This window comes from Phyllostomus discolor, chromosome 2 (genome assembly GCF_004126475.2).
Source record: "Phyllostomus discolor isolate MPI-MPIP mPhyDis1 chromosome 2, mPhyDis1.pri.v3, whole genome shotgun sequence".
Classification (NCBI taxonomy): Eukaryota; Metazoa; Chordata; class Mammalia; order Chiroptera; family Phyllostomidae; genus Phyllostomus; species Phyllostomus discolor.
This window is the reverse complement of record NC_040904.2, coordinates 7,675,693-7,701,158: the sequence shown is the minus strand read 5'-3', so window position 1 is coordinate 7,701,158 and position 25,466 is coordinate 7,675,693. Positions and strand designations below refer to the sequence as shown.

The window sequence follows — 25,466 nt, the reverse complement described above, 5'->3', positions numbered from 1 at the left end:
ATCTAAATATACACGCTCCCCCCACGGCAGCCACTGCGCGCTCCGCCGGGTCCTTTTCAAGTCCTGAGCAACCGGGGGAGAACGCAGTGACCCCGCGCGTCCCTCGGTGGGGGTGCAGAGACCCGCTCCCGGGGCGGGGCCGGCGGAGGGCGGGGCGCGTGGAGGAGGAAGTGACGTCTCGGGCGGGGCGCGCACCTGGGCACCTGGGCTGTCGCTGAGGCTCCGAGCGGCTCGGGCTGGCGGCGAGAGAGGAGCGATGGAGGGCGACAGCGGGGTCCCGTGGGCCCTGGGGCTGCTGCGCACCTTCGACGCGAAGGAGTTCGCGGGCTGGGAGAAAGTCGGCTCCGGCGGGTTCGGGCAGGTGTACAAGGTGCGCCATGTCCACTGGAAGACGTGGCTCGCCATCAAGTTGTCTTCGTCGAGAACTCTGCACGTCGACGACGGGTAAGCGGCCCAGACAGGGGCGCTGCGGTGCGGGCGACGGGGCCGGACTGGGGTCGGGGTGCTTGGGTTCTGGGGGTCCCCTTCTCTCCACCTGCGTTGCCTGTGAGGCAGCCCCGAAGGGAAAACCAAGCGCCCGACGAGGCCATGGAGCCCCTAGCGGTGTCCGCTCGGCTTGCCCGGCCGAGGCGGGGAGCTCTGGGGAGCCGCGGGTCTAATTGCGCACGCCGGGTCTATGAGCTGCGGCGCCTAGCCGCGACCTCGGCAGGCCGCGCTTGCCCGAGACTTTAAAGTGCCCAGCGGTGCCACCCGGCTTCCCTTGAAGCTCCGGATTTTTAGGGTCGTGAGCTCCCTGGCGTCGTCGACCCCCGCCTCTCGGAGGCGCGTCCGGTCCTCCCGGGACCCACCTTGGTACTGCGGTCTGCGCCGGGCTTAGCGAAATTGCCGTGTGGGGATCTGGGCTTTGTGTTAGTGAGACTCCGTTCGACTCACGTAGTAATTTACGCTGGAGCACAAATTGGTGTAAGACGGTAATTATTTCGGTCGGAAGCACTGGTTTGGCTGGGCCAGGCTTCCCCGGCGCCCGGGCTCTTGGCGCTTTGGTGCTTGGGCCTGGCGGTGCGCCGCCCAGTTCCATTGGGTGGGTCGGTTGTGGTCTGCAGAATTTGGGGCGTGGGGATGGGGGGAGGGCCCGGAGAAGCAGCCCTGTGGTTTGTTTTTCGCCGTCTGCGTTCACGTTCAGATAATTTATATGCACGCTCCAATGGAGCACATTTAAACAATGAGCTTTCCCTGGATGAAGTTCGCATTCTGTGTGGGAGTCGTGTTTCTATTCTGCCTGGAGGTCTCCCCCCTAGACACACCCCCCGGACCCAGGCAGACTCAGAAAAGCAGCTGCGGTTACCCCCCCCCCCACGCCCCCCATCTAGCCCTTGCCGGCTCAAGAGACCTGGCTCCGCTTATTGAGTGGTGGGGCCTCTTTGCATCTTAGGATGGTGGTGACGTTGGAGGCGACAGTGTGCCCCCACGACGTAAGGGACATACGTGTGTGCTGCCACGGCGTGTAGTCGGGGATAATACGCCCGGGGAGGAGGGTCCAGGGCACCTGCGGACTTGGTGTTTTCAGACTGGCCTGGCGGAGGGTGCGCGAGAGTGGTGTCCTTCCGCAGTCAGCCTCAAACCCAGTGGTGTTTCCTGGCAACCTCAGGAGAGCGGTGACAAGTGTCGCGAAAACCTCTGACTGGAGGGCGAGGTGCTGGGGAAGCGGTGCCTGCCCTTTCCCCTCACTGCACCCGGGTTCCTGGAAGCTGTTCGGGCCGGGAGGGGCGCTGTGTGGTTATTTTGATGAAATGCAAACCTCTTTGAATACCAGCCAGGGAGTGGCTAGATCCCGAAAGGCAAGACCCTCTATCCCTTGGGGCGTTTTTATGCTGTTGGGGATGTTCGTCGGATGGGGGTCTTTTGGTCCAAGTGAGGTTTATTCATCAGCAAAGGTTTTACCACCAGCTTCTTACACTGGAAGAGCCAAGTAAACAAGGCCGCTGTCCCCTGGCTGATGAGCCAGCCTGCATCCTAGAATCTGTTATTCCCAGCAACTGTGCCCTCGTTTCTTGGGTGGCCCAGCTGGGGGTAGGGTTTCTCCACTGGAGGCGGGTTGTTTAGGACCTTGCAGGGCCCGGCTGAAAAGTGTTTTGTCCTCTAACTGGAAGCCTTTCCTGCCCTGCCCAAACCAGGGCAGGTGGCGGCACGTTCGGGCGGCCGGGTCGACCTCCGCTTCGCCCAATAGGAGGCCACTCACCCGCGCGCTCTGCCGGCTGCACCGAGCGAGCAGGCTGGGGTTCTGCCCGTTCTGCAGAGGCTGAGTTCTCCGCTTGGGAAGATGGTCGGAACCCCTGCTCTCGGCCCAGAAAACACCCCTGACTGAAGTATTATTCCCTGGGGTCAGCTTAAGCTTCTTGTTCGGGTCTGTGTCGCTGCTGCCCCTGGCAGTGCAGGGGCAGCCGGCCGCAGGGCAGTTCTGCAGGGTCGCAGCGAGACCTTGAAGTCGGTCTAGTCGCCTGTCCTGCCTGGTATTGGCAGGTCGGCCTGGTTGCCCTTTGGGTGAGCTGCCTTCCATGCCTACTCCACTCCCAGCAGGCCGTTCCCTGGAGTGGGGAATGGGGCTTCCCGGGGTTGCTGGGTGCAGCCCCCAGCCCTGCACCCCTCCAGGCTGAGTCTGGACTCCGCCTGTTTGAAGGCTGCTGGGTGGCAGCCCCCCGGGGAGCTTTCCGGGTGTGATCCGAAACTGGCCCCGGTGCTTCCTGGGAGGGCAGGGAGCGACCCAAGGATAAGAAGGCAGACCACTCCAGATGGGGAGGGGACCGGTGCAACAAGCAGGGGAACTGACAGCTTGCCCCGGGTGATCTCCAGACTTCCGCGCCTGCCCACCAACTCTCAGAAGTTCATTGTGGAGGCCCTGGCCCTCGCCCTCCTGCTGCCCTTCCCCAGCATGGGGACTCTGATTTCCCAGGGCAGTTGGAGTCCCTTTTGCCCCTTCCACTTGTTACATTGGGACCCGCCGCAGGTACAGATGTGGGCCAGGCTAATCGTCATTGGCTGCTCGTACCTCTGGGCAGGCGGGCTGGAGTCTCTTGGTGCCTCACTGATGCCCTGCCCCTAGCCTTCCTGCCACCCCTTAGCCACAGCAGGGCCTCATCCCCAGCACCACCCCGGGCTCTGAGGGGTCCTGAGAGCTGCAGGCTGCCCCAGGCCTCGTGGGCCTGTGCTTCTTTCCCAGAAAATGGGGGGCGGGGTGTGTGTGCAGCCTCAGATGTGTTCCCCCCCACCCCCACCCCCGGCCCAGGGCCCTGGAGCACAGATGGCACGGATCCTCCACTAGGGGGTCCTGGGGCCTAGAGGGTGGAGTCTAGCAATGGGGGTGTTGCCATGAGGCCGGGACGGGTGACTCCAGGGGCCCCCTCCTCCAGCCCCAGCCCTCGGGCTAAGAGGAAGAAGCCCTGAGTAACTGAGCGCGCCTGGCTGGGCACAGGCCCAGCAGCTCTGCGCCATCGGCGCCGGCTCGCTGGGACGAGCCCGAGCAGCCCTGGGCTCTGTAAGTACAGGGCTGACAACCCGACAAGTCCATTTCTTGTCAGTTTTAAAAATAGCCGTGTGGGAACCCTGGCTGGCTCCCTGGGAACGGAGCTGGGTTGGCGCGAGGTGAGGAGGCCGTGCCGAGAGTGCCAGCTACGGGAGGGAGGATGACACCATTTCCCCCAAACTCGGTGGCGGGAGGGTTCTGTTCCTGCAGCACCTTCCCCCGCCCTGTCCCGGCCCCTCTCTGCTGGCACAGGACCCATCCCTGGGCTGCCCCGTCCCCTTTCCCAGAGCACGTGCTTCCAGCAGGGGAGGGAAGGCCTTTGGTGTTTGGCATCCCTGGCAGCCCAGCAGGGTCCCCAGCCAGTGCCTTGAACACGGTCGGCCTGCTGTGTGTGCCTTTCTCCCCCTCCCCCCGCCCCGGGCCCTCCCTCAAAGAGAAAACTAAATGAAACTGTCGTAAGTAAGTGCCAGTTGCAAAGTTGAGAAAAGATTGTTCACACATTGAGGCTCCGCTTGGTCCTCTTAATTCCCGGAGATTTTCTCTCCAAGTCCAGGGCAGGGTCCTGGGGGTGGGGGCCCTCGCTCCACGGCTGGTGGGAAGCGGGAGTTGCGGTCCTTCCCCAGACAGCCCGGGAGGGGGTGTTTGGAGATGATTGCAGAAGAGGCGCAGGCCGCCCGCCCGTCCTCCTGCATGGTGTCTGACTGCGGCTGTGCGTTTGGCACGGCGAGGTCGTTGGGGGGGAGGGGGCGTCTTCGTGAGGGTCGGTCATGGTGGGTCTGGGCGGCAGGAACCTCACTCCCAACGGCGAAGATCGGGATTGGGTGGCGGTGTGACCGGGAGGAAGGCTTGGCCCTGGAAGACCCCGTGCGCCCCGGGCCCCACCCAGCACCGGGGCTCTGGGACTGCTTGAAACATCTCCCCAGGCCCGAACATAATAATAGAAATAATAACAATAATCATAATAGTGATCACAGTAATAGATCCACAGGTTTTTTTTGTGCCATCCACGGAAGCCAGGAACACTGCTTGCTGTGAGGGAAAGTGTTTAAAGCATAATTGCCCTTGACCGACAACAGTTGGTGGTTTCTCCCTGTGAGAGGGACACTTTCCCGGCGGCCGGAGAGGGCCCATCTGCAGGCTTATTGAATTGCAAATGCTGCTGAGAAATCCGATCCGGGAAGGGCTGTGGCTCCCCGAAGCTGGTGGTGGTCCCTGGGGCCCCGAGGGTGGGGGAAGGGTGGGTCCCAGCGGGATACCTCAGGAGGCACTGAAAAAAGGCCTGGAGCAGGGGGGGTGTTTGGATTTGGGTTTGGTAGTTACTGAGATATAAACAGGATGAGCTGTGTGTGTGTGTGTGTGTGTGTGTGTGTGTGTGTGCAGACTCTTTAGGGGGCCCTGGTGACCCCCACTCCCAGGCCTGTGCTACACGGCTGGCCTTCGAGTCCCCTTGAGCCTCCGGCTGGGCGGTCCTAGGACCCTGTTCCTCACTCCAGGGGTGTGTGGTCACAGCAGACCCCTCCACAGGAGGCATTTCGTACTGAGCTGTCACGAGAGAGGGTGGTTCGTCCCTGGAAACAATGACTTATTTTCCAGGAGAGCTGGTTGCCCTTGGCGAAGTGTCCTGTGTCGTTTGTGCGAAGCCTGCCTGGCATTGGTCCCAAAGAGGGAGCGGGGGCTCTCAGAACGCTTGGGCTACGGGCAGCCTTCAGGGGGCCCGCCAGCCAGTGGGGGGGGGGGGCACTTTTCGTTTGTGTTTTGAAGTCAGGTAAATGGTTTGGCAGAAGGGCGGGGGAGGGGGGGCAAGAGCAGCACACCTGGCTGAACTGCAGCAGGTAGGATGGGGGCGGGGGAGAGTGACATGCTGATGATGAGCTCGGCGATCAGAAGTCACCTGAGTTTTCTGTGTGAAGCCCTTTGGGCAAAGGGAAGAAAACACTGTATTTGCAGAGCGGCTGAGAGCTTTCGCTTCTGAAGACGTTCAGCCAGCCGTGATGGACTGTGCTCTCGTACGAGTTTGTTATCAGTGGGTTTGGCGCAGAGGACGCATTTAAACATGTAGTTAACAATCCACATCACGGCTTCCTTTTCTCATGAGATTTGGAATGTAAACCGCTGTGCACAGCTGGGGCAGTGGCCCCGAGCAGCTGTGGCAACTGACGAACCGGCTACTTGCACTGGGATCTCAGGTGCAAGTTGTAAAGCGAAGTGTCTGTATTCTGGTTGGCTAACAAAGGCGTATTTATAGCCCTTTCACGCAATGGATTGCAAGTTGTTGTGTCTCAGAAAAACAAAACAAAACAATGATACAGGAGAAAATGGCCTTCCTGGATAGAAATACAGAATAGCAATGTTTCTGGATGTCACCCATAAAGAATTCAGTTCTTTGTGAAACAAAATTTCCTTCATGGCCCTCCTCGCGGCAGGCCCACAAACGCCAGCACCGTCAGGCCCCGAAAGCTCTCACCGGGCCGGGCGGGGGGTGGGGGTGTCTGCTCCTGCAGCAGGACACGCGCCACGCCCGTGGGCGCAGGGCCCCAGGAAGAGCACTGGCGGTGGATAGGAGCAGGCAGGTCCCAGGACTGGCCTTCAAAGCACAGGAAATGGAGGAGCGGCAGGTGCTGAGCCCCGCCGCACAGCTGGGGTGCTGTGAGCAGTGGCAGGGCCGCTAGTCACGTGGAGAACAACCCAGGTCTCCCGGGGACAGGAGAAGGGAGCCAGCCTGGGGTGATGGGGGTGTCGTTTTCTCTCCTTCTTAAGTGGCAGGCTTCGTTTTGAAGGATGCTGGGCCTTCGCACCAGCCCTTTCCTCTCTCCGAGGGCTGCCGCTCAGCACGGGGCTGGGGGTCAGGGGTCGGGGGTCAGGGTCTGTGTTATCCGCAGCCTGATTCGGCCCTGAGGGTGCAGGGTGGGGCTGGCCAGGCCAGGCTGGGAACCTATGGAGGCCCTGCTGCATGAAGTTGGGGGGCAGCCCTCAGCCCTGCCCAGGGACCCCGCAGCCGGCAGGGTGCTCTTGTGGGCGTCTTGCCTCCCACCACTCGGCTGCGTGACCGGAGTGCTAAGCGAGCAAGTGCAGCCCGAATTCCGTTTTGTTTTGTGGTGACATCGTGATTCACTCCCGATCGTGGTGGGTTCACTGGTTTCTAAGGCCAGTGGGACTCTTTGCTCCTGAGATTGTTAAAACCCCAACTTTTGCCCTGGCTGGCGTAGCTCAGTGGATTGAGTGCAGACCGCGAACCAAAGTGTTTACAGGTTCGATTCCCAGTCAGGGCACATGCCTGGGTTGCAGGCCATGGCCCCCAGCAACCACACATTGATGTTTCTCTCTCTCTCTCTTTCTCCCTCCCTTCACTCTCTAAAAATAAATAAATAAAATCTTTTTAGAAAAAAGAAATGTGTTAAAAAAAAAAACAAACCAAACTTTTGACCACTCCACCCCAGCCTTCCCCTCTCTGCTGCTGCTCCCAGAAGTGGGGGACCCCCGGGGGATCAGGGTGGTCCTTTCTGCTGCTCTCCGCCACGGGCAGTCGCTACCAGCCTGGATTCCTGGGAGGGTCTCGCTGCCCTTTCCTGCTAGCTGGCGGCCCGGTATTAAATCTTTCATAGGTTCCTGGACCTGCCCTTCACAGGACCCGGATTTTCAACTCCACGTCCTGTGTTGCTGTGATTTTCCACCTTCTCCCCTAGAAGATACACCTGGTGAAGGTGTCGAGGGGTTCTCTTTATCACCACTTCTAATACACGGAGGGGACTCTGTTATGTAGTTAATTAGATACGGATCAAAATGCAGGTGCGTGCTGGGCGCGCCCGAGTGGGCGACTCCACACTAAGTGGTTTACGTTAAATTTGGCTGCAAGTGCGCAGCTTCGGTCTATACCGGAGGTTCTCAGACCCGGCACTGCTGGCACCTGCGACTTGGGGACTGTGCTGTGCCTTGTAGGACACTGAGCAGCATCTCCGGCCGCCACCCTCTGCCTGCCGGTAGCAGCCCTCTTCTGTGACAACCAGATGCCTCCAGACGGTGCCCGGTGTCCCCCGGGGGCAAAGTCACCCCCTGGGTGGGGATCTGCTGGTCTGTCCACAGGGCTCCTTCCCTGATGCTCACCCGGGGCCTGACCGGCAGCGCTGAGCGCTGAGTGCAGGCCGGGCTGGGGCGCCGCGGCCTTGGGTAAACAGTGTAACCCCGGCCCCCCTCTCCGGCCGCCTCCTCCCTGGGCATCGTCGTCATCACTGTCAGGGAAGCCCGGGAGCACGCCGCCGTCTCCAAGAGGCGGGAGGTCAGTGAGAACCGAACTCGTTTTGGTGGTGCAGTGTCGGGTTCTGCAGCACGGTTCTAGAGGGGGCTAGGGAGTGGGGCGGGGGCGGGTGCTTCTGAGCTCCTGGGGACCCCGTGGTGGGAACTAGGCTGTCGTGGGGGATGGGCAGGCTGTGTGTACTGGAATCTGAATCTGTGGGGGGGGGTTGCCTGAGGCTGCCCCAGCCTGCTGCCTGCCTGTCCCTCAGCAGGCGCCGCGCTGCCCAGTCCCCAGCTCCCTGTGGCATGCCTGGGCTTGCAGCTCTGAGCTTTTCCTTTTGGAGCTGATGGGAAAGCAGCCTCCTCCCCAGCACCCACCCAGAAGGGCCCGGGAACCTGCATGTCAGCCCGCCTGCTGGGTGCTTTGTACTGTGCCCTGGGAACTGCCAACATGGACTGCACACGGTCAAGCTCCACCCTCGCAGGGTTCGCGGCCTTGTCCCTGAGCTTGGCCTGAGACTTTGACCTGCAGTGCTAACAGCAACCAAGGCCCTGGGATCTGGTCATCAAGTCCATAGGCTGCCTCAGGAAGTGGCCTGAGACCAGGGGTTGCACACTTTCTTGAGGGGCCAGAGAGCAAAAATGTCAGGCCATGAGGCTGGTAGGGGCGGGGGGGTGGGTCTGTTACAACCCTTCATCTCTGCCTTGAGTGTGTGTGCAGACAAGGACGGGCGAGACTGTCTTGCAGCCCCAGTTTCCTTACAAAAGGCGGGCTGTGGACAGCAACCTGGCAGGTTCTCAGACGGTTCAACATAGCAGGACGATCACACGACCCAACGATTCTCCTAGGTGTATGTCCAGAGTGAAAGCAGGCGTGTGAACAGGTCCTCGTGCACCACACATTCCCGGCGGCACTAGTCACTGTAGCCAGGAGGTGGGGACAACGCTTGTCCATCCACCAGGGGAGGGGGGCGCAGGTAAACTCAGTGTGGGGTGTCCACGCGGTGGAGTACTATGCAGCCAAGAACAAGGTGCCATTTCGGTACGGGCCTCCATTGAAATCATACGATCAGTGAAGCAGAGCAGTTACTGAAAGATAAACCCTATGGAGGTGCGGTTGGGGGCAGGATGCTGTTGATTAGGTGCAGAGTTTCTTTTGGGGATAACGGAAATCTTGTGTGTGGTGGGTGGTGACCGTTGGGCCATGTCGTCACTAGTTGTATCACCTTTGAGTTGTAGGCACACACGTGGTTGACACGGCAGATAGGATGTTAATGTGCATTAAAACATGGCTGACAGAGACGGTTCGCGGGCAGCGGTCCGCCGCAACCCTGAACGAGATGACTGCACCGTCAAGTTCAAGGGTGGGGTCGGGCTCAGGAAAAACGGGGCCAGCTGACGGGTCGACCTGAACGAGGAGGGTGAGTTGGGGCCTGCAGGCAGATGATTTGTTACAGCTCTTAGGGGAACCTCCGCTTCTCTTCCCTCACCCCAACCAGAGGGGTGCTCGGCACCTGCCACCTCATTCAGGCCCACCCCCCGTGCTTGCTTGTTGGCTTCTCACTACCTGTGGCAGGTAGTGAGAACACCTAATACTCAGGTGTGTTTGGGTAGCTGCAGGACCAAAGATTACGGATAGCCCAGAACTCAATTATGGGATGTCGGTGTAAGCTCCGTGCGTGCACATGTGTACAGGCACCTGTATATACGCGCGTGTGTGAGTGTGTGTTAGAATTTTCTCAGCCCTGTGGGCCCTGTTATCGCTTGACCATGGTGCTTTGCATGAGTGGCCTGGCGACCAGTGCGAGTTCCTCACGTCTCTCGCCTTTTCCAGGGAGCGCATGGAGCTTCTGGAAGAAGCCAAGAAGATGGAGATGGCCAAGTTCCGATACATCCTGCCCGTGTACGGCATTTGCCAGGATCCCATGGGCCTGGTCATGGAGTTCATGGAGACGGGCTCCCTGGAGAAGCTGCTGGCCTCCGAGCCGTTGCCGTGGGACCTGCGCTTCCGCATCATCCACGAGACCGCCGTGGGCATGAACTTCCTTCACTGCATGTCCCCGCCGCTGCTGCACCTGGACCTGAAGCCCGCAAACATCCTACTGGACGCCCACTACCACGTCAAGGTGGGGGCTCCCGTCCGGGGCCTGGGCGGCAGGGCGGGGAGCGCTGGAAGAGGGCGGGGGGGGGGGGGGGCTGCGGCGTCAGGAGGAACCTTCGGGGCAGCGTGCAGGTGGAAAGGAGCTGGAAGCAGAGAACTCTCTGAGCCAAGAATGTCTGGGACCTCCAGGGCTTGGTGTGAGCACCAAAATGTGTGGCTGGAGAATGGACTGTGAATACGGGCCCTGCCCCTCAGTCCTGGGCCACGGCTGGGCATCCCGGGCACCTTGGAGAAAGGCTGTGGACCTGCGGGTTCTGGTCTCAGTGGGTGTCTTAGGAAACCGGGTGGGAGATCAGGCCGAGTCCACGTGAAGCTGTGGCCTTGGGCTGCCCACCCTCGGTGGTTGCAGAGGCTGGGGCGGAGGGGATGTGGGGTGCTCTGAGGTGGAGGCTGTGGAGGCATGGGGAAGGGGCCCCTCCAATGGGCTCCTCCTGGTCCGGTATCTCGAGGCCTGGGAGGGCTGCCCTCTTTCATTCTGCGTTGGTCAGTTTATACAACGCAAGTGTGGTGCGTTAGTAGAATTAGAAACCAGGTGCCGGCCACCTGGGATCGGCGGTGAGGGATGCTGTCCAGCTGGCGTGTCTGTGAGCGTGGTCTCCTTCGGCCAGCCTGCGTGGGCTGGGTGTTGTGTGGTCCACGCCGGGGGGGGGGGGGGCACGCGCCACGCCTTTTTCCCACGTGGTAATGATGCTTGAGTGCTCAGGAGGCCCTCCCCCTTCGTCCCGTGCGTCAGCGAGAAGAGCCCGGTCCACGAACGATGGCCCGAGTGCCCTGCTGGGTCACACTGGGGACCCGCAAAGGGACCTGCCTGGGAGCTCCGACTCATCGCTGTTCTGGCCGCACTTGCAGGACCCCTCCCTGTGGGCCCGAGAAGGAGGGACCTGAATTCAGTCCCGCCCCACCCCCCACTCTGCCTGAGCCTCCGTGCTCACCCGTGGCAGGACCGCGGTGCCGGCCAGCCCCACACAGGGGCTCCATGTGCCCAGGCTTTGCCGCAGGCAGCGCAGTCCTGGCTGGGCCCGCCCGAGGCCGGAGGGGAAATTCTGTCTTCACTTGGGACAGTGATTACAAGTTGTCCCTCCCGTAGGTGTCGCTCAGGAACAAGGGTTTAGCTGAGGGTGGACGCAGTGTCCCGTCTGGTGTCCTCGTGGTCGGGAGGGCTGGCTGCACGCCACCGACGTGAGTCCCCGTTAGCAGCGTGCGGTCCCTCGGGTACCCGGTGAGGGCTGGACCCTTCGCTCTCACACTCGACAGCACGTGAGGAAGTGACAGGCCCCCCCTGCTGTGTGCCAGGGGCCCTGCTGCAGGAGCCACCCCGATCTTCAAAGCAGGGGACCGAGGGGATGGTGGCCTTCAGCTCCTGCTAAGCCACGGCTCAGAGGGGTAACATCATGGGCCAGTGTTGCCCAGCGTGGGGTGGGGCTGGTACCGGGCAGGACTGGATCCTCACAGCACATCAGGCTTTTCTGCTCTCAGGTGTGGGGTGCAGGTGGGGGAGGCTTTAGGTGGAGGAAGCAGCCCGAAAACTTACAGGCAGTTCTGGGATTTGGGGTGGGGGGTTCCGGAAGGCCCTTCCCCCGCCCAGTGTCAGGGACCGCGGCTGTGATAGAAGGCTGCTGGGAGTGCGCACTGGCAGCAGGTACTCCGACAGGTGTGTCTGCAGCCAGGTGCCTTGGAGGTGTCTCTCCAGCGTCACAGGCCCTCATTGGCCCAGCTGGGCTTTTAACAGACTATAGAAATGACCCCTGAAAGTGTAGTCTTCGGCTGGGCTTTTGTATCCACCTCTCCTGACAGGTCATGTGGAGAGTGGGGGGGCCTGTGGGCCTCCCTTAGGGGCCCCAGTGACAGCGCCCCTCTCAGTGTCCTGCGTAGGAGCCCAGCCCTCCTTTCCCCCAGCACTGCCACCTGGTGGGGGGCAGGGATGGGGGAAACCTCTGTTGTTGTGAGTGGTCCGGGACAGTCGCGTGCCTGGCCCGTGGAGGTGCCCAGTGAAAGCTTGTGTCCTTGGTGTTGGTGTCTCTGTGGCTAGTGCACAGCCGCCTTTGCCACGTCTGGGATGTGGCCATCCATCCGGGGACCGTCCCCAGTGCCGGGTCCACCTGCAAGTAGCAGGCACCCACTACTTGCTCAGTGAGGAGCAGGGCGCCACTGTCCGACTGTCCAATGCCGTGGCCTTGCTGTCCCCTTGTAGGTCACAACTGACTGGCTCTTAGGGGCCTCCCTGGGGACCTGCCTTTTCCTCCGACGACAAGCGCCTGGCGTCGCAGGCCCGGGGCCGTGTGCCGGTTTAACGACAGACGGGTGACGGTTCCGTCAAGAGCCGAGCGGGGCCTCCCTGGGGGTCCTGAGCAGGGTGCGGGGTGGAGCCTGCGTGGGGTGGGCTCCGTGACAGGAAGGGAGGGGACGCTGCTGCTCCCAGGCCCAGGGCACCCTGACGGGCCCGTGGGGCGGCTTTGCCGTGACTCCCTCTTAATCAGGCCAGTTAGTCACCTCGCACGGCCCCAAATAGACAAGGTGTGTTTGCACAATGCATCTTGCACTTTCTGAGATCACTAGTGGGGTATGGGGGGGGGGGCAGCGCGGCCTCGTTTGGGGCATCAGGTGGTTGATGGACTGGCCAGCCGGGCACTTTCCAGTCCGTGGTTGTTTGATGCAATAAAGCTTTGTTCTAGACTCTTGAAAGAAGTCAGCCTGCCCTGGGCCCTCAAGACTTTCTCTCGTCCGTGGACGGGACGACGCGGCTTTCACGGGCGCGACCTGCTTTGCAGAGTGTATCGAAGACTATTAAGTTCATACTTGATGTTAATAGTAAATATACAAAACGTCAAGAGTAAATGCTAATTTTAATATATCAGCAGGGGCCCCAGTTCAAATGGAAGATGACATGACTTTGGTTTTAGAATCTCAAACTCACCCCTGGCCCAGTTCGCCCAGATTGAGGCTGGATTCCGAGAGGTTCCAAGGGCCCCGGTCTCCTCGGTCCGCAGTGCTTTCTCCCTAAGGCAGCACAGCCCTGCCCTGCCCTGCGTCAGTCTGGGGCTCCCGGACGCGTGTTTGCGGTTCACGGGGGTGGCCTGGGCCCCCCGGTTGAAGAAGGGGGCAGGCTCCGCAGAAGGGGTGGGTGAGAAACACCAGCAGAGAAATCTACAGGTGCGGGGGGGGGGGGGGGTCAGCCTGCACAAATCAGAATTCTGATTTCCAAGTGTGCATTTTGCTCTCAGAGCCTTTTACATAGAATGCGTGCTTGCTTCCTCTCACTGAGGACACCGGAAGCTGGTGGCTGTGTCTGAAACCAGCAGAAGTGAGGGGAGAAGGCTGCCAGCGTGGTGGGGGCGGTGGGTGCCAAGGCCCCCCCATGGCTGTGAGTCGCTGTACGAGTCTGCCAGGGGCGGGGCAATGGGTTCATTCTGGGGAACCGGCACCTTCCTTTCCAGAGCGGGGAGGCTCCCAGGAACGGGCAGCTGCCGGGGGCCCAGAAACACCAAGCCGGCTGCCCCCCACGGCCCCAGGAGCTCTCACAGGCTTCCTTCCCATCACCTCCCTGCAGGATGTGGTCAGCGAGCCCAAGAAGGAGCGGGCGTCAGCCCTAACTCCTCCCTGCCTCCCTCGGTGATGGTGGTGGTGGTGATGGTGGTGGTGGTGGTGGTGGTGGGTGGTGGTGGCGGTGGCGGCGCCAGGCCATTGGCTCGCCCGTGAGCTGGCACAGGAGCCCAGAGCTGAGTCCTGACTCAGCCCCGTTTTCTGCTGCTCCGCAGGTGTGTTTGAGGGGGAGCCCACAGTTGAGTAGGAGGCAAAAAGGAATCCGTGAGCCTCGGAGAGAACGTTCAAGGGCCTGTTTTCCTGTGGACTCTGAGCCCCTTCTTCATGCCAGTTCCCTGGGGCCTAGTCCTGCCCATGGTGCTGCAGCGGCTTCTGAGGGGTGGGGGGACTGGAGGGCCAGCCGGTGGCCCCTGAGAATCTGTGTGGCTCCACCTCCCTGGTGTGTGTGCCTGTGGAGGTGGAGGTGTGGGGGGGGGGGGGCTAGGGGCCAGGGGCTCCCACAGGCTGGTGGACCCGGGGGACAGAGGAGACAAGTGCCAGCTCTTTATTTGGGGGCGCGTGTTTGGTGGGGGGGGGGCCAGGAAGCGACTGTGGAACAGAGCATTCCGGGTGGAGGGCGCGGCTGCGCGGTGTGTTTGCTCACTTTAAAGGGCTTCTGAAGGCGCAGTTCCCTTTAAAGAACTTGCTGCCACCTGCCCAGCTGCTGGGGTTGCGTAACTGGATTTCCTTAGCACCAGGCCCGGCCGGCCTCGCTCATCACACGTGTGGTCTGAAAACCCAGGACCTCTGAGCGTTGCCTTTCCCTGCGTGCCGACGCCGGCTGCCGACCGCCACAGCACACTGGACGCCTGGCGGACCAAGGGAAGGCGAGGATCCTTCTGGAGTTCTCGCTCCCCAGTGGATTCCTTGCTTCAGGGGTCATCTCCCCCCCCCCCCAATCAGGCTCTTCACGGCTCCAGGCCCGGTTCTCCCTGAGGGGCCGTGCTCGCCCGCCTGCCCCTGGGAGCACGGTGCTGGCTCTCGGGGTGAGTCCCGCGTGTGGCCGCGCAGCCTGCTGACCCGCCCCCGCCCGCTCTGTTACAGATTTCCGACTTCGGGCTGGCCAAGTGCAACGGGCTGTCCCAGGACTTCGGCGTGGACGGTGTGTGCGGCACCATCGCCTACCTGCCCCCGGAGCGCTTCGGAGAGGAGAGCCAGCTCTTCGACACCAAGCACGACGTGTACAGGTAGGCGTGCGCGGGGCCGTGCAGGGGCGCGGCCCCCAGCCCCCCGTGTGCTGGGCCTGGCGGGAGCTGTGCTCCCCGGATGTGCATGCTCTGAAGGGCGGTGTCCCAGAGGCTCCTCGCTGGGGTCAGGCGCGAGGTTTAGTCCAAATGAAGGGGTCGGGGCCTTCTAGCCGGTGGGTGCAGGAGCGAGAACAGCGGCGGGCTGTCCATAAATGAGCACCAGTGGGGTCTGTGTCCTCGACTGGGGATTTTCCTCCTTTTTCACGGCACAGGCAAACTCATGACTTAAAGCCTGGGGCACACCCAAAACTCTATTTTTTGCTGACCTGACCAAAAAAAAAAAAAAAATAGGTATAGTTTTGATCCCTTCACCCTGTACAGCTTTTGTGGTGCTGGCGGGTGTCATTTTTTTAATTTGACAGTCTGAGAGAGAGGAGGGCAGCGCCCCTGACTAAACAGTCAGGCACCGCACGCTTGAAAACTCCCTGTGGCGTGTCAGCTGAGTGTTGCTGCCCCAGAGGACGGTCCCCGAGTCCCTGCGGCTGCCTCTTCCCAGTTTTCCCATTTGTGGCGGTCTCATGACAAAGAACGTCTTGGAGAGGGAGGGAAGGGGGGAGGGTGCGAGCATGCACCGAAGCCCCGGAGCCCTGCCACTTTGCCTTTCCTCATGGCCGCTGCTCGGAGTCCTGGCAGACCGGTGTGACCATGACCGACGGGCTGTGGCTGTGCGTAGTAGGGCTGCGAGCAGCAGGCTGCCGGCGAGGGGCACTTGGGGTGCTAGTCACAGCTGGCAGAGTTTGGGGAAGGTCAGATTATTTGTGTTAGAACAGGGAGTTGGAATGTTTGAACTCAGAGATTTCGGTTAGTATTCGACAGAGAATCCTCGGGTCTCTGTGAACAGCCACCGTTGTCTCAGAGCTAGGGAGGGGTTGGCTTACCCTTTGGGTTCCTGGTTTTTGGTTTTTGGTTTTTCTAAATTTATCAGATTGAGCTCTGTTTTGGGGTATTCAAAGTCCTTTTATATGTTACGTATACAGGGTGGGGCAAAAAGAGGTTTACAGTTGTTCGTGTGGAAAATAATACAGTCACGAATAAATGCTAACGCACAAATTAACTGGTTTGCGCATTCATAAGGGTAACCTGACTTTTGCCGCAGCCCAGCCGTCATTCCCAGCAGCCCGGGGCCGGGAGGGTGGGGGGTGCCGGGACGGGGTTGCCAGCACGTTCCCTGAGCACTGTCTGCTGAGCACTGTCGCCGGCCCGCCGGGGGACTCCCAGTGAGCAAGCAACCTGCCAGGCCCGGCACTGCGGTCAGCACGAGACGCCCAGTGTTTGCAGGAGGGCGGCGGTGAATTCAGCCTACGGGTGAATGCAGCTGACGGTGGCACCCCTTGGGGGGGCTCCCTCCCGGAGCTGGCACATCCAGCCCCACTGGCCGGGTTTTGCCCGTTGGTGCACATCCGAGCCGTCCTCATGGTCCACAGCCAGCCCGTTTGCCTGTTTAAAACGGTTCACGAGAAACGCCTTGCCGTCTTCTGTCTCGGAGACCGCAGGCGCTTTCTCTGCCATGGCGCTTTGCGTGAGAGCTGCGGCTCTGTGTGCGGCTCTGGCCCCCAGACACTGACCTGCCCGCTTTCCCCCCAGCTTCGCCATCGTCATCTGGAGCGTGCTGACGCAGAAGAAGCCGTTTGAAGGTGAGTGCACTTACCTTGCCCCCGTCTCCTCCGGAACCGCGGCGGGCCCGCTGCGGGGTTCTTTCTCTGCTTAGACGGCAGCTGTGGTCCGCACTCCCACCGTAGGGGCCGTCCTGAGGGAGAGGCTGCTCTGCCCTGCCCACCAGGTTGGCGTGGAGACCCGTGGCCACCTCCTTGCAGGTGGCCCTGCGTGCCACACTCACAGGAAAAGGCACAGATGTGCGGGGCTCTGGTCGGTGGCGTGTTTAGGGGCCAGGTAATTCTGACATGTGTGTGTGACGTGATGCACGAAGAAAATCGGTCGTTGTAACCATTTCAAGTGTACAACTCATTGGCATTAAGTACATTCACTGCATTGCACAGTCACTACCACGGTCTAGTTCCAGAACATTCTCATCCCCCAAAAGGAAACCCTGTGCTCATTAAGTGGTCACTTCCTGTGCCCCAGCCTCCCCTGCCCCCCAGAGACTTCAGCCTGCTTTCTGTCTCTGGATTTGCCTGTTGTGCTTATTTCCAGCTCATTCTTTCTCTAGTTTTCTCATTTTCAATGGCGGTAAAACACACAGGACCCAAAATGTACGATCTTGACCATTTTTAAGCACACAGTGTGGTCGTGTACAGTACATTCGCAGTGCTGGGCAACGAGTGCCAGAGCCGTCCAGTGGGTTTGGGCGCAGACGGGTGACCCGGCTCACCGACGCCCGCCCCAGAGCTGTCTGTGGCTTTTCTCCCCTTTCCAGCAACTGCTGTTCCGGTTCCCGTCCTCGGAGTGTTAGTGCCCCGGCCGGCTTGGCGAAGTCAAGTACTTTTCGCCTCACTGGAGAGTTTCATTTCCTCTGTCGGCATATCCGGGCCACTCATAATACAGTGTCCTGACCAAAAACACCTAAACACGTAGGTCACCGTCAGTGTGTGGCCCCAGGTCGCAGAACCTTTGCTGGAACAGACACAGACGAGGCCGTCGTAGGGTCAAGTTCGTGTTGTTGTCTTTCCGCCTGTCACCCGGTCTCCCTAACTCCTCCTCCCCCTCCCCCTCCGTGGAGGTCCAGGGTCTGGATTATTTTAGCGTGGCAGCATGCCAGTCTGGCATGAGGGTTATCTGATGGACGCGGCACCCGAGGCCAGGTGCACGGTGTTAGCACCGAGAGCTGAGGCCCGCTGCTCTAGCGCCGCTGGGCAGACAGGACGGAGGAGTCCAAGGTGCAGAGGTGGGAGGTGTCTCACGGACTCGCTCTGTCTGCGTCTGTAGCACAACATCCTCTGGGTGTTGGGTGTGCTCCCGCCGTATCCAGAAACCCTGCTGGGTGTTGGGAAGTCTGAGTTCTCGTGGAAATAACGTGTAGATACCTATGAAAGTTATTGCACAAGATTCGATGGGAAAGCGGAACGAAACATCAGAGCGGATCCTGGCAGCCGTCGGGGGCTTGGGGCCAATTTCCCACACCTGCTGCTCTGCCGGGACTCTCCAGGCTCGGGGGAGCTCCCGGCCGTAGGGGCGCTGGGAACTGCAGTGGGGGCGGGTCTGCTGGGGGCAGAGTGCTTAGAGCCCAGCTTGACGGACAGTGTGGTCTTAGGCTGAGTGGAGAAAAACATCTGGCCCATGGAGGACCCCCTGGGGACCCTCAGTCTGTGACCGAGGTGATGATACGCTAATAAGCCCAGTCGAGTTTCTGAAGGAGGTTGGAAAGGACAGGGGGGGCCCCACATTATGAATTTGGGAGACCCTGTTTGCACGTGCTGTCCTCGAACGCTGCCAAGGCCAGCCGGCGGTCTGCGCTGTGGGATGGGAATCGGAATTTAGGGTGATCCCCCGTCAGCGGGGGAGATGGGGATGCACGCGGGGGCCGGACCGTGTGACTCGGGCATGCACGCGCGGTGCCTCCCTTTGGCAGGCACGGCCACTCTGGAACATGTCTCGTCAGATATTTCCCTCCTTTGAACTCGGTTTTCCTTTGAGTTGGCTGCCCGGAAAGATTTGCTCTGTGATACGGCACGAGGTTTCCCTTTAGTGTCTCCAACCAGGAAGGTGGAAAACAGGTGTGCCCGGGAAGGGAAGGTGAACGAAAGCTCTGTGCTCTGAGAAGGAACCGGGTGGGGTCTCCAGGCCACAGTGTGACCGGAGGGCAGGGACTCGCATCCCTCAGCGCCCTCTCACAGCCGTGGTTCCTCCCGGAGCTAAGGGAGCCGGCCCCCAGCCCCCGGCCACCCTGACCCCCGTGCCTCCCCTTTGCAGATGACAGGAACTTCCTGCACATCATGATGAAAGTGTCCAAGGGCCACCGCCCAGAGCTGCCGCCCGTCTGCAGAGCCAGGCCGCACGGCTGCACCAAGCTCTTGCACCTCATGCAAAGATGCTGGCACGGGGACCCTCGCGAGCGGCCCACCTTCCAAGGTGAGCGCCCCCGCAGACGGCTCCCAGTGCAGTGCTCCCGGATGTTGCTGCTCGGTCGATCGGCTGGGGTCCCAGGACAGAGTCGATGGCCAGGACAGGGTCTGGGGTGGGGGCTGGCCCTGAGGGGGAGGGCTGTGCAGAGGCAGCGCACCCAGGCCAGCCCCGCAGGGACAGATTGGCCTCGGCGCCTCGGCGTACAGGTCCGGGCGGGGCGACTGGAACTTGAGGTCCGTGCTAGCCAGCCACCCCCCGCCCCTCGCTGCAGCCCGGGGCTGGGCTTGCTGCCTGGAGGAGCCTGCCCTTGGCGTTTCAGGTTCACAGGCAGCAATGCCTCTTTTTAGGGACTGGCGTGACCGCTGGCCTGTGGCTTTCTTTCCCTTTTTCTTGGGGTCTTGTCCCCATGGAACAGATGTGTCACTTGGTTAAGACATGACCTTGGTGGATTTCAAACTGATCACTGAAACTGATCATTTAAAACACAGGCGGACCCATGAGTGAGGGGGGCGGGGGCGGGGGCACATGCCGGGTGCTGGTGGGTCTCGTACTCTCCCCCAGCCCTGGAAAGCCGCTTGGGGACCCCGGAGCACCGGGACCCCTCGAGTCTGGTGAGACCTGCACAGGGTGGCTGACGGCAGGCCCTGGGGGGGCCGTGCGGTCAGCCGGGGGCCAGCAGCGAGGGGAGTCACCGTGCCGACCGAGTCCTTGAGTTGCAGATGCCTTGGGTGTCGCCTCTGGCACCCCCACTTGCAGGGGCATGTGTTTACGGAGAGCGTGCACCCAGGTCCTTGTCCAAGCAAGTAACACGTCCTGTTTTCTTTTCTCCCTGAAAGAAATCACTTCCGAAACCGAGGATCTGTGTGATAAGCCCGATGAGGAGGTGAAGGAGGCAGCTCAAGATGCAGAGGTGAAAGCCCGTCCGGCGCCCAAGAGCGAGGTACGGGGACCGGGAGGCAGACCTCGGGCTGCCTGGGGGCTGAGTTTTCCAAACCAAGGCCTCTCGTCTGCAGCCTGGCCTCCCCTGCCAGCCTGGGCCCCTCGGCCCCTGGTTCCGAGGCGCAGCGTAACCTCTGAGCCCATTCCGCCTCAGGCAGCCGTGGCAGCCCTGTGCTCAGTGACGGGAGGGCAGGCCCCACAGCACTCTCGGTGGCCCCAGATTTATCCCCTGCCCGACTGTGCCCGCTCCCCACCGCCTGTCTGGTGACACACGAATGGCCTGGGACCGTGTGCTATTAAAAAACTAAAGCCACCAGGTGGGTGCTCTTGGAACCGGGGGACTGAAGGCCCCTGGCAGGCCTGGTTGGCAGGGACGGGGGAGACCTGGGCTCTGAGGGGCTTCGCAGCCCTGGCTTGGGGGTCTTCTCATATGTGGTCTGTTCAGTGAGCGTACCACGGGCCATGTAAGGTGTGATGAGGAGCTCCCAGGGCCGGGGCTTATGGCACACCTTTGCAACGTATGGCCTGATGACTGGCCTTAAACGTGTGGTCTGCTGTTGGGCAGCCCGCCCCGGGCTGTGGGTATGAGGCTGGGAGACGAGCGAACCTTTATGGTGCTGCCACTGTCGGAACAGCGTGTGCCTGAGGTCGGGGAGCAAAGGTGCTCTGGGGAGGCGACCAGGTCCCCTGATAAGGAAAGTGTGGGCACCGGGCAAATGGGCGTGGTTCGTACACCACACACCAGGTCAGCACGGATCAGCACCTCCCCAGGAGAGAGATTTGGGGTCAAACGGGCATGAAGAGGGCAGAGCCCCAAAGTCGCCGGCTGGGTGTCTGCCTTTACCAGTGTCTGTTAGGGAAGCCCCTGAAGGCTGAGTCCCAGGTGGTCCCTGTTGCTGCGCCCCAACAGCCCTACCCCGTGCACACACAGCCCGGAGCCAGGCTCACCCAGCTCCGAGGAGAGGGCGCAGGTTGTAGGCAGTGTGTTTGGGGGGGGCAGGAGGAAGGGGGTGCCCTGTCGCCCCTCTTTTCTTCATTTTGTACCCGTGCTGACCCGAGTGGCAAACAGTGCCCAGCACTCAGTCCCACGTGCCTACAGCCTGGTGACGTTCAGCTTTTTGTCACCGTCATCTGCCACTGTGTGTGGGGGCACCCAGGGAAGCCCAGTGGCAGCCTTGGCATTTTTAAAATCAAGTCAGGCTTCCCTTACAAGGTCTTCCCGCCCTGAGACATTGAGCTCCAGGGGCCACGCGCAGGGTAAGCAGGAGCTCTGTTTCCCACGTGACGAACCGGGGACTGCGTGTTCCCCTTCCCTCCCTCCGCCTTCCCCCATCGGGCGGTGGAGGGAGCCTCACGCCCCTCCCTCCGTGCGTCCTTGCAGGCACCCGTGTCCACGGCCCTCAAGCGCGCCTCGGCCCCGGCCTTTGATAAGGACTACAGCCTGTCCGAGCTGCTGTCGCAGCTGGACTCGGGCATCTCACAGACGCTCGAGGGCCCCGACGAGCTCAGCCGCAGCTCCTCCGAGTCCAAGCTCCCGTCGGCGAACAGCGACAAGCGGCTGTCGGGGGTGTCCTCCGTCGACTCCGCCTTCTCCTCCCGAGGGTCCCTGTCCCTGTCTTTCGAGCGGGAGCCTTCCACGGGCGGTGAGCGGAGGGCCCTGTGGCGGGCTGGGGAGTGACGGGCGTCATTATGAGGGCAGCAGCGGGCAGCGTGTGGTGACCAGAAAGGAGGCGCCCCCAGTTCCCAACCCGACTCCTGGTTCTTTGCTTCCTCCCTCCCTTCACTGATTGGTTTGGGGTGTCCGTTGCATGCTTGGCTCCCTGAGCCCAAACCCCGAGACACGCCCTGGCCAGGCTGGTGACAGTGAAGTGTTAACAGGCCGCACACCTGGCTGTGCAGAAGGGTCTTACCGGTGCCAAGGCCCATGCAGGAGGGAGGGAGGGAGGAGCCCCCAACCTCCCTCAGAGCTGCCTGCTCCCAGCTCAACCTCCAAATGGGGCCCCGCACCCCTCGTCCCACTACCAGTCACCACCATCTCTGACGAGCCGCCCGTACAGGATGGCCAGAGTGGCTTTTATTTTGCAAATTGACAGAAGGGCCCCTTGAGGTCATTCAGTGGCCTGCCCAGCACATCTGGGATGAAACCAGCAGGGACAACAGGACACTTACAGGGAAAAAGTGACCTGGAAGCCGTGGGAGGTGCGGGCCCCATCTGGCCACTAGCCCTGCTCAGGGGGAACCCGTGGGCAGCAGCGGCATCTGACCCTGCCCGGTATCTGCTCTCCCCGCAGACCTGGGCACCACCGACGTCCAGAGGAAGAAGCTTGTGGACGCCGTTGTGAGCGGGGACACCAACCGGCTGATGAAGATCCTGCAGCCCCAGGACGTCGACCTGGTGCTGGAGGGCGGCGCCAGCCTGCTGCACCTGGCCGTGGAGGCCGGGCAGGAGGAGTGCGTCAAGTGGCTGCTCCTCAACAACGCCAACCCCAACCTGACCAACGGGAGGGGCTCCACCCCCCTGCACCTGGCCGTGGAGAAGAGGGTACGGGGCGTGGTGGAGCTCCTGCTAGCCCGCAAGATCAGCGTCAACGCCACGGACGAGGACCAGTGGACGGCCCTCCACTTCGCGGCCCAGAACGGCGACGAGGGCAGCACGCGGCTGCTGCTGGAGAGGAGCGCCTCCATCAACCAGGCGGACTTCGAGGGCCGCACGCCCATGCACGTGGCCTGCCAGCACGGGCAGGAGAGCGTGGTGCGCATCCTGCTGCGCCGCGGCGTCGACGTGGGCCTGCAGGGCAAGGACGCCTGGCTGCCGCTGCACTACGCCGCCTGGCAGGGCCACCTGCCCATCGTCAAGCTGCTGGGCAAGCAGCCGGGGGTGAGCGTGAACGCCCAGACGCTGGACGGGAGGACGCCCCTGCACCTGGCCGCCCAGCGGGGGCACTACCGCGTGGCCCGCATCCTCATCGACCTGCACTCCGACGTCAACGTCCGCAGCCTGCTCGCGCAGACGCCCCTGCACGTGGCCGCCGAGACGGGGCACACGAGCACCGCCAGGCTGCTCCTGCATCGCGGTGCCGACAGGGAGGCGGTGACCTCGGAGGGTTTCACTGCCCTGCACCTGGCCGCCCGGAACGGGCACCTGGCGACCGTCAAGCTGCTGGTGGAAGAGAAGGCCGACGTGCTGGCCCTGGGGCCCCGGAACCAGACGGCGCTGCACCTGGCCGCGGCCGGCGGGCACGCGGAGGTGGTGGAGGAGTTGGTCAGCGCTGACGTGCTCAACCTGTCTGATGAGCAGGGGCTCAGCGCCCTGCACCTGGCCGCCCGGGGCAGACACGCCAAGACGGTGGAGACGCTGCTCAAGCACGGGGCGCACGTCAACCTGCAGAGCCTCAAGTTCCAGAGCAGCCAGGGCCCCGCCGCCACGCTGCTCCGGCGAAACAAGACCTAGCTCGCCGCCCTCGGAGACCGGGGCCCCCTGCGGGGTTCTGGTCCCGTCGTCATGATCCGCGGTGGGGACAGAAAGATGCTGTGTTGGCCGGCAACCCTCGCCTTGTTGTTGATGGCCGGGCGGCACGTCGACCGAACAGGCCATCAAGAGGCTGCGGACTCGGGGTGCCCGCCAGGAGTCAGTCCAAGCGGGTCACCCTCCAAATGAAGGTGGTTAAACGGTGCTGATCCGTCCACCCATCGGCGTGTGCCCGGCGTCCAAGGCATGGTGGGTAGAAATCATTTCGTTGCGCTCCTGCTTCTGAGGCGGGTCCCTTGGTGACAGTCACGGGTGGGTGCTGTCAAGTCCGCTGTGCTGTGAGCGGAGCCTTCGGGGCGCCCCCGCCTGAGGATGCAGGGGCGGGGAGAGCCGTGTCTTCGATCTTCATTTGCAACGGCAGATCCGACGAAGCAGATGGCCTCAGAGTGTGTTGGTGGAATTCTTGCGTGAGGGAACGCCCTCACTAGGTGAACACAGCATCGACTGTTCCTTTAAAGCTCTTCAAAATGTTCGTAGCACCTGATAGTCTGGCCTGTGCCTACTGCGTAAACACTGGTACTGTTTGTCAAAGCCGGTAGGTAAGGTGCCGTCTCTGACACTGAGCTTGCGTCTCCGTTGTTCCTTGGGACAGCACACCTCCACAGGCCTGTGGCTGTCATTCACGTCCTACTGCGCAGAATGCATTTTGAACCCCAGAGCCAAATATGCAAGAGGCATTTAAAAATTCACCTGTCACCTCAGTGTTGTACTCAAAACAGTATTACCTAGTTAGGTGAACCTCCTCACTTGTGTTCTTTCCAGCTGCCATTTGGGGGGGTCTCAGACGGGCTCTCTGACCTGCCTGCAAACCTCTGAGTTGGGGAACCCCCGAGGCGGCCCCAGGAGACCAGCCGACACTCTCGGCTCTAAAAGATGCGGTGACCTAGCCCTGTTCACCCCTGTCATATGTGCTGTCATATGGCATGCCCCCCGACTTTGTTATGAGAGTGCATTCGCTGCGGGAGATGGTCCTGTTTGCGAACGTGACTTGTGCTGTATGATACAGAGATTGATATTAATATACCATGTATATTAATGTGAGTCTGTGGGCTGGATGTTTCTTTTCTATGACAGGAAATATCCAGACTGCTCAGAACTGGCTATGTTTTAATACGCCTCTTGCTCTCACAATGATATGCCCTGTTGTTTTAAAGACTGCTTGTAACACGAAAAGCTGGGATGTAAATAAAAATAAAGCCAGGTTGTTGTCTACCGTTTTCGGAGTCAGCGAGACTGCTTTTTCTTATGAATGAACCTGAGTAGCGGAGTATCTGGAAACCAGATGTTCGGGCGGTCACGTGTTGTTGGAGATGCCCTTGCATGCAGAAGGGTAGTCCGTGGGCGCCGAGTTGGCCACGTGATGTGGGGGGACGAAGGGAGGGGGAGGAGGGACCCGGGCTTCCTGCCTCCTTCCCTGGACCCCACCATCTGTGTGCGAACCAGCGGGGAGCTGGGTTAGCCTTGACAGAGGGAGCTCCCAGCGCCACAGTTTCTCTCTCTTTCTAAGGGTTTATAATTCTTCACTTTCACTTGTGAACTTTACAATTTGAAACCATTTCAAATTATCGAAAAGTGCCGAAATAGTACAGAGAAGTCAGGTGTACCCTTCACCCGGGTTCCCCAGTTCTTGACATTTTCAGCTCATTTGCCTGATTGTCCTGCTTTCTTTCCCATGTACCCTCTGCCCATTCACCCATGTACCTGTCCCTCCAGCTGTCCATCTGTCCATCCACCCACCCATCTGTCCATCCATCCACCTGTTTAAGTAGGTCGCAGACAGTGTGCCCTATGACCCCAAATACTTGCACGTACCTCCTAAAAACAAGGACTTTCTCCTGTACAGTCACTGGACCTGAACCCACATTGTCTCCGAGGTCTGCCTGTATTGACATCACCGTGGGTTCAACTCCATTGTTGACCCCAGTGTGGCCAGGTTGCCTTCATGCTGGCTCTGGTGGGCCCTGGCCGCAACAAGAGCTCCAGGCTCGTCTTGCTCTTGCCCGACCCCAGCCTCAGAAGCAGCCATTTCTCCAAGGTAGCAGGTTCCTTTTTGTGGAGAATGGTACTTAGAAACCAAGATCTGGGTGTTAGATGTGCTCACGGTTCCTGGGGTGCCACGGCTCTCAGCAGGCCTGGGAAGTGTGTGTAACTCGAATGTGTATAAACATACACATCTCTTATTTTTTATTAAGGACCACATCGATGCCTTCAGTTACAGTCTAACTCCCCGGGGTATTCTAG

The 25,466-nt window shown here is 61.0% G+C and overlaps 1 protein-coding gene across 1 annotated transcript; it reads left to right on the top strand.

Moving 5' to 3' along the window:
- Positions 1 to 177: 177 nt before the first annotated feature.
- RIPK4 (receptor interacting serine/threonine kinase 4) lies at positions 178 to 24,448 on the top strand. Its single transcript, XM_028505267.2, has 8 exons — positions 178 to 444; positions 9,585 to 9,876; positions 14,535 to 14,677; positions 16,322 to 16,371; positions 18,605 to 18,763; positions 19,594 to 19,697; positions 21,078 to 21,339; positions 21,988 to 24,448. The coding sequence occupies exons 1-8, from the start codon at positions 257 to 259 to the stop codon at positions 23,145 to 23,147; spliced, it is 2,358 nt and encodes a 785-aa protein (XP_028361068.1). The 5' UTR covers positions 178 to 256; the 3' UTR covers positions 23,148 to 24,448.
- The last annotated feature ends 1,018 nt before the right edge of the window (positions 24,449 to 25,466 follow it).

Excerpts from the sequence above, each read along its gene's own strand:
- RIPK4 (XM_028505267.2), top strand. The coding sequence starts at position 257 with ATGGAGGGCGACAGCGGGGTCCCGTGGGCCCTGGGGCTGCTGCGCACC. Across the intron at positions 14,678-16,321 it reads ACCAAGCACGACGTGTACAG|CTTCGCCATCGTCATCTGGA; the intron begins GTAGGCGTGCGC and ends CTTTCCCCCCAG. Across the intron at positions 21,340-21,987 it reads GCGGGAGCCTTCCACGGGCG|ACCTGGGCACCACCGACGTC; the intron begins GTGAGCGGAGGG and ends CTCTCCCCGCAG.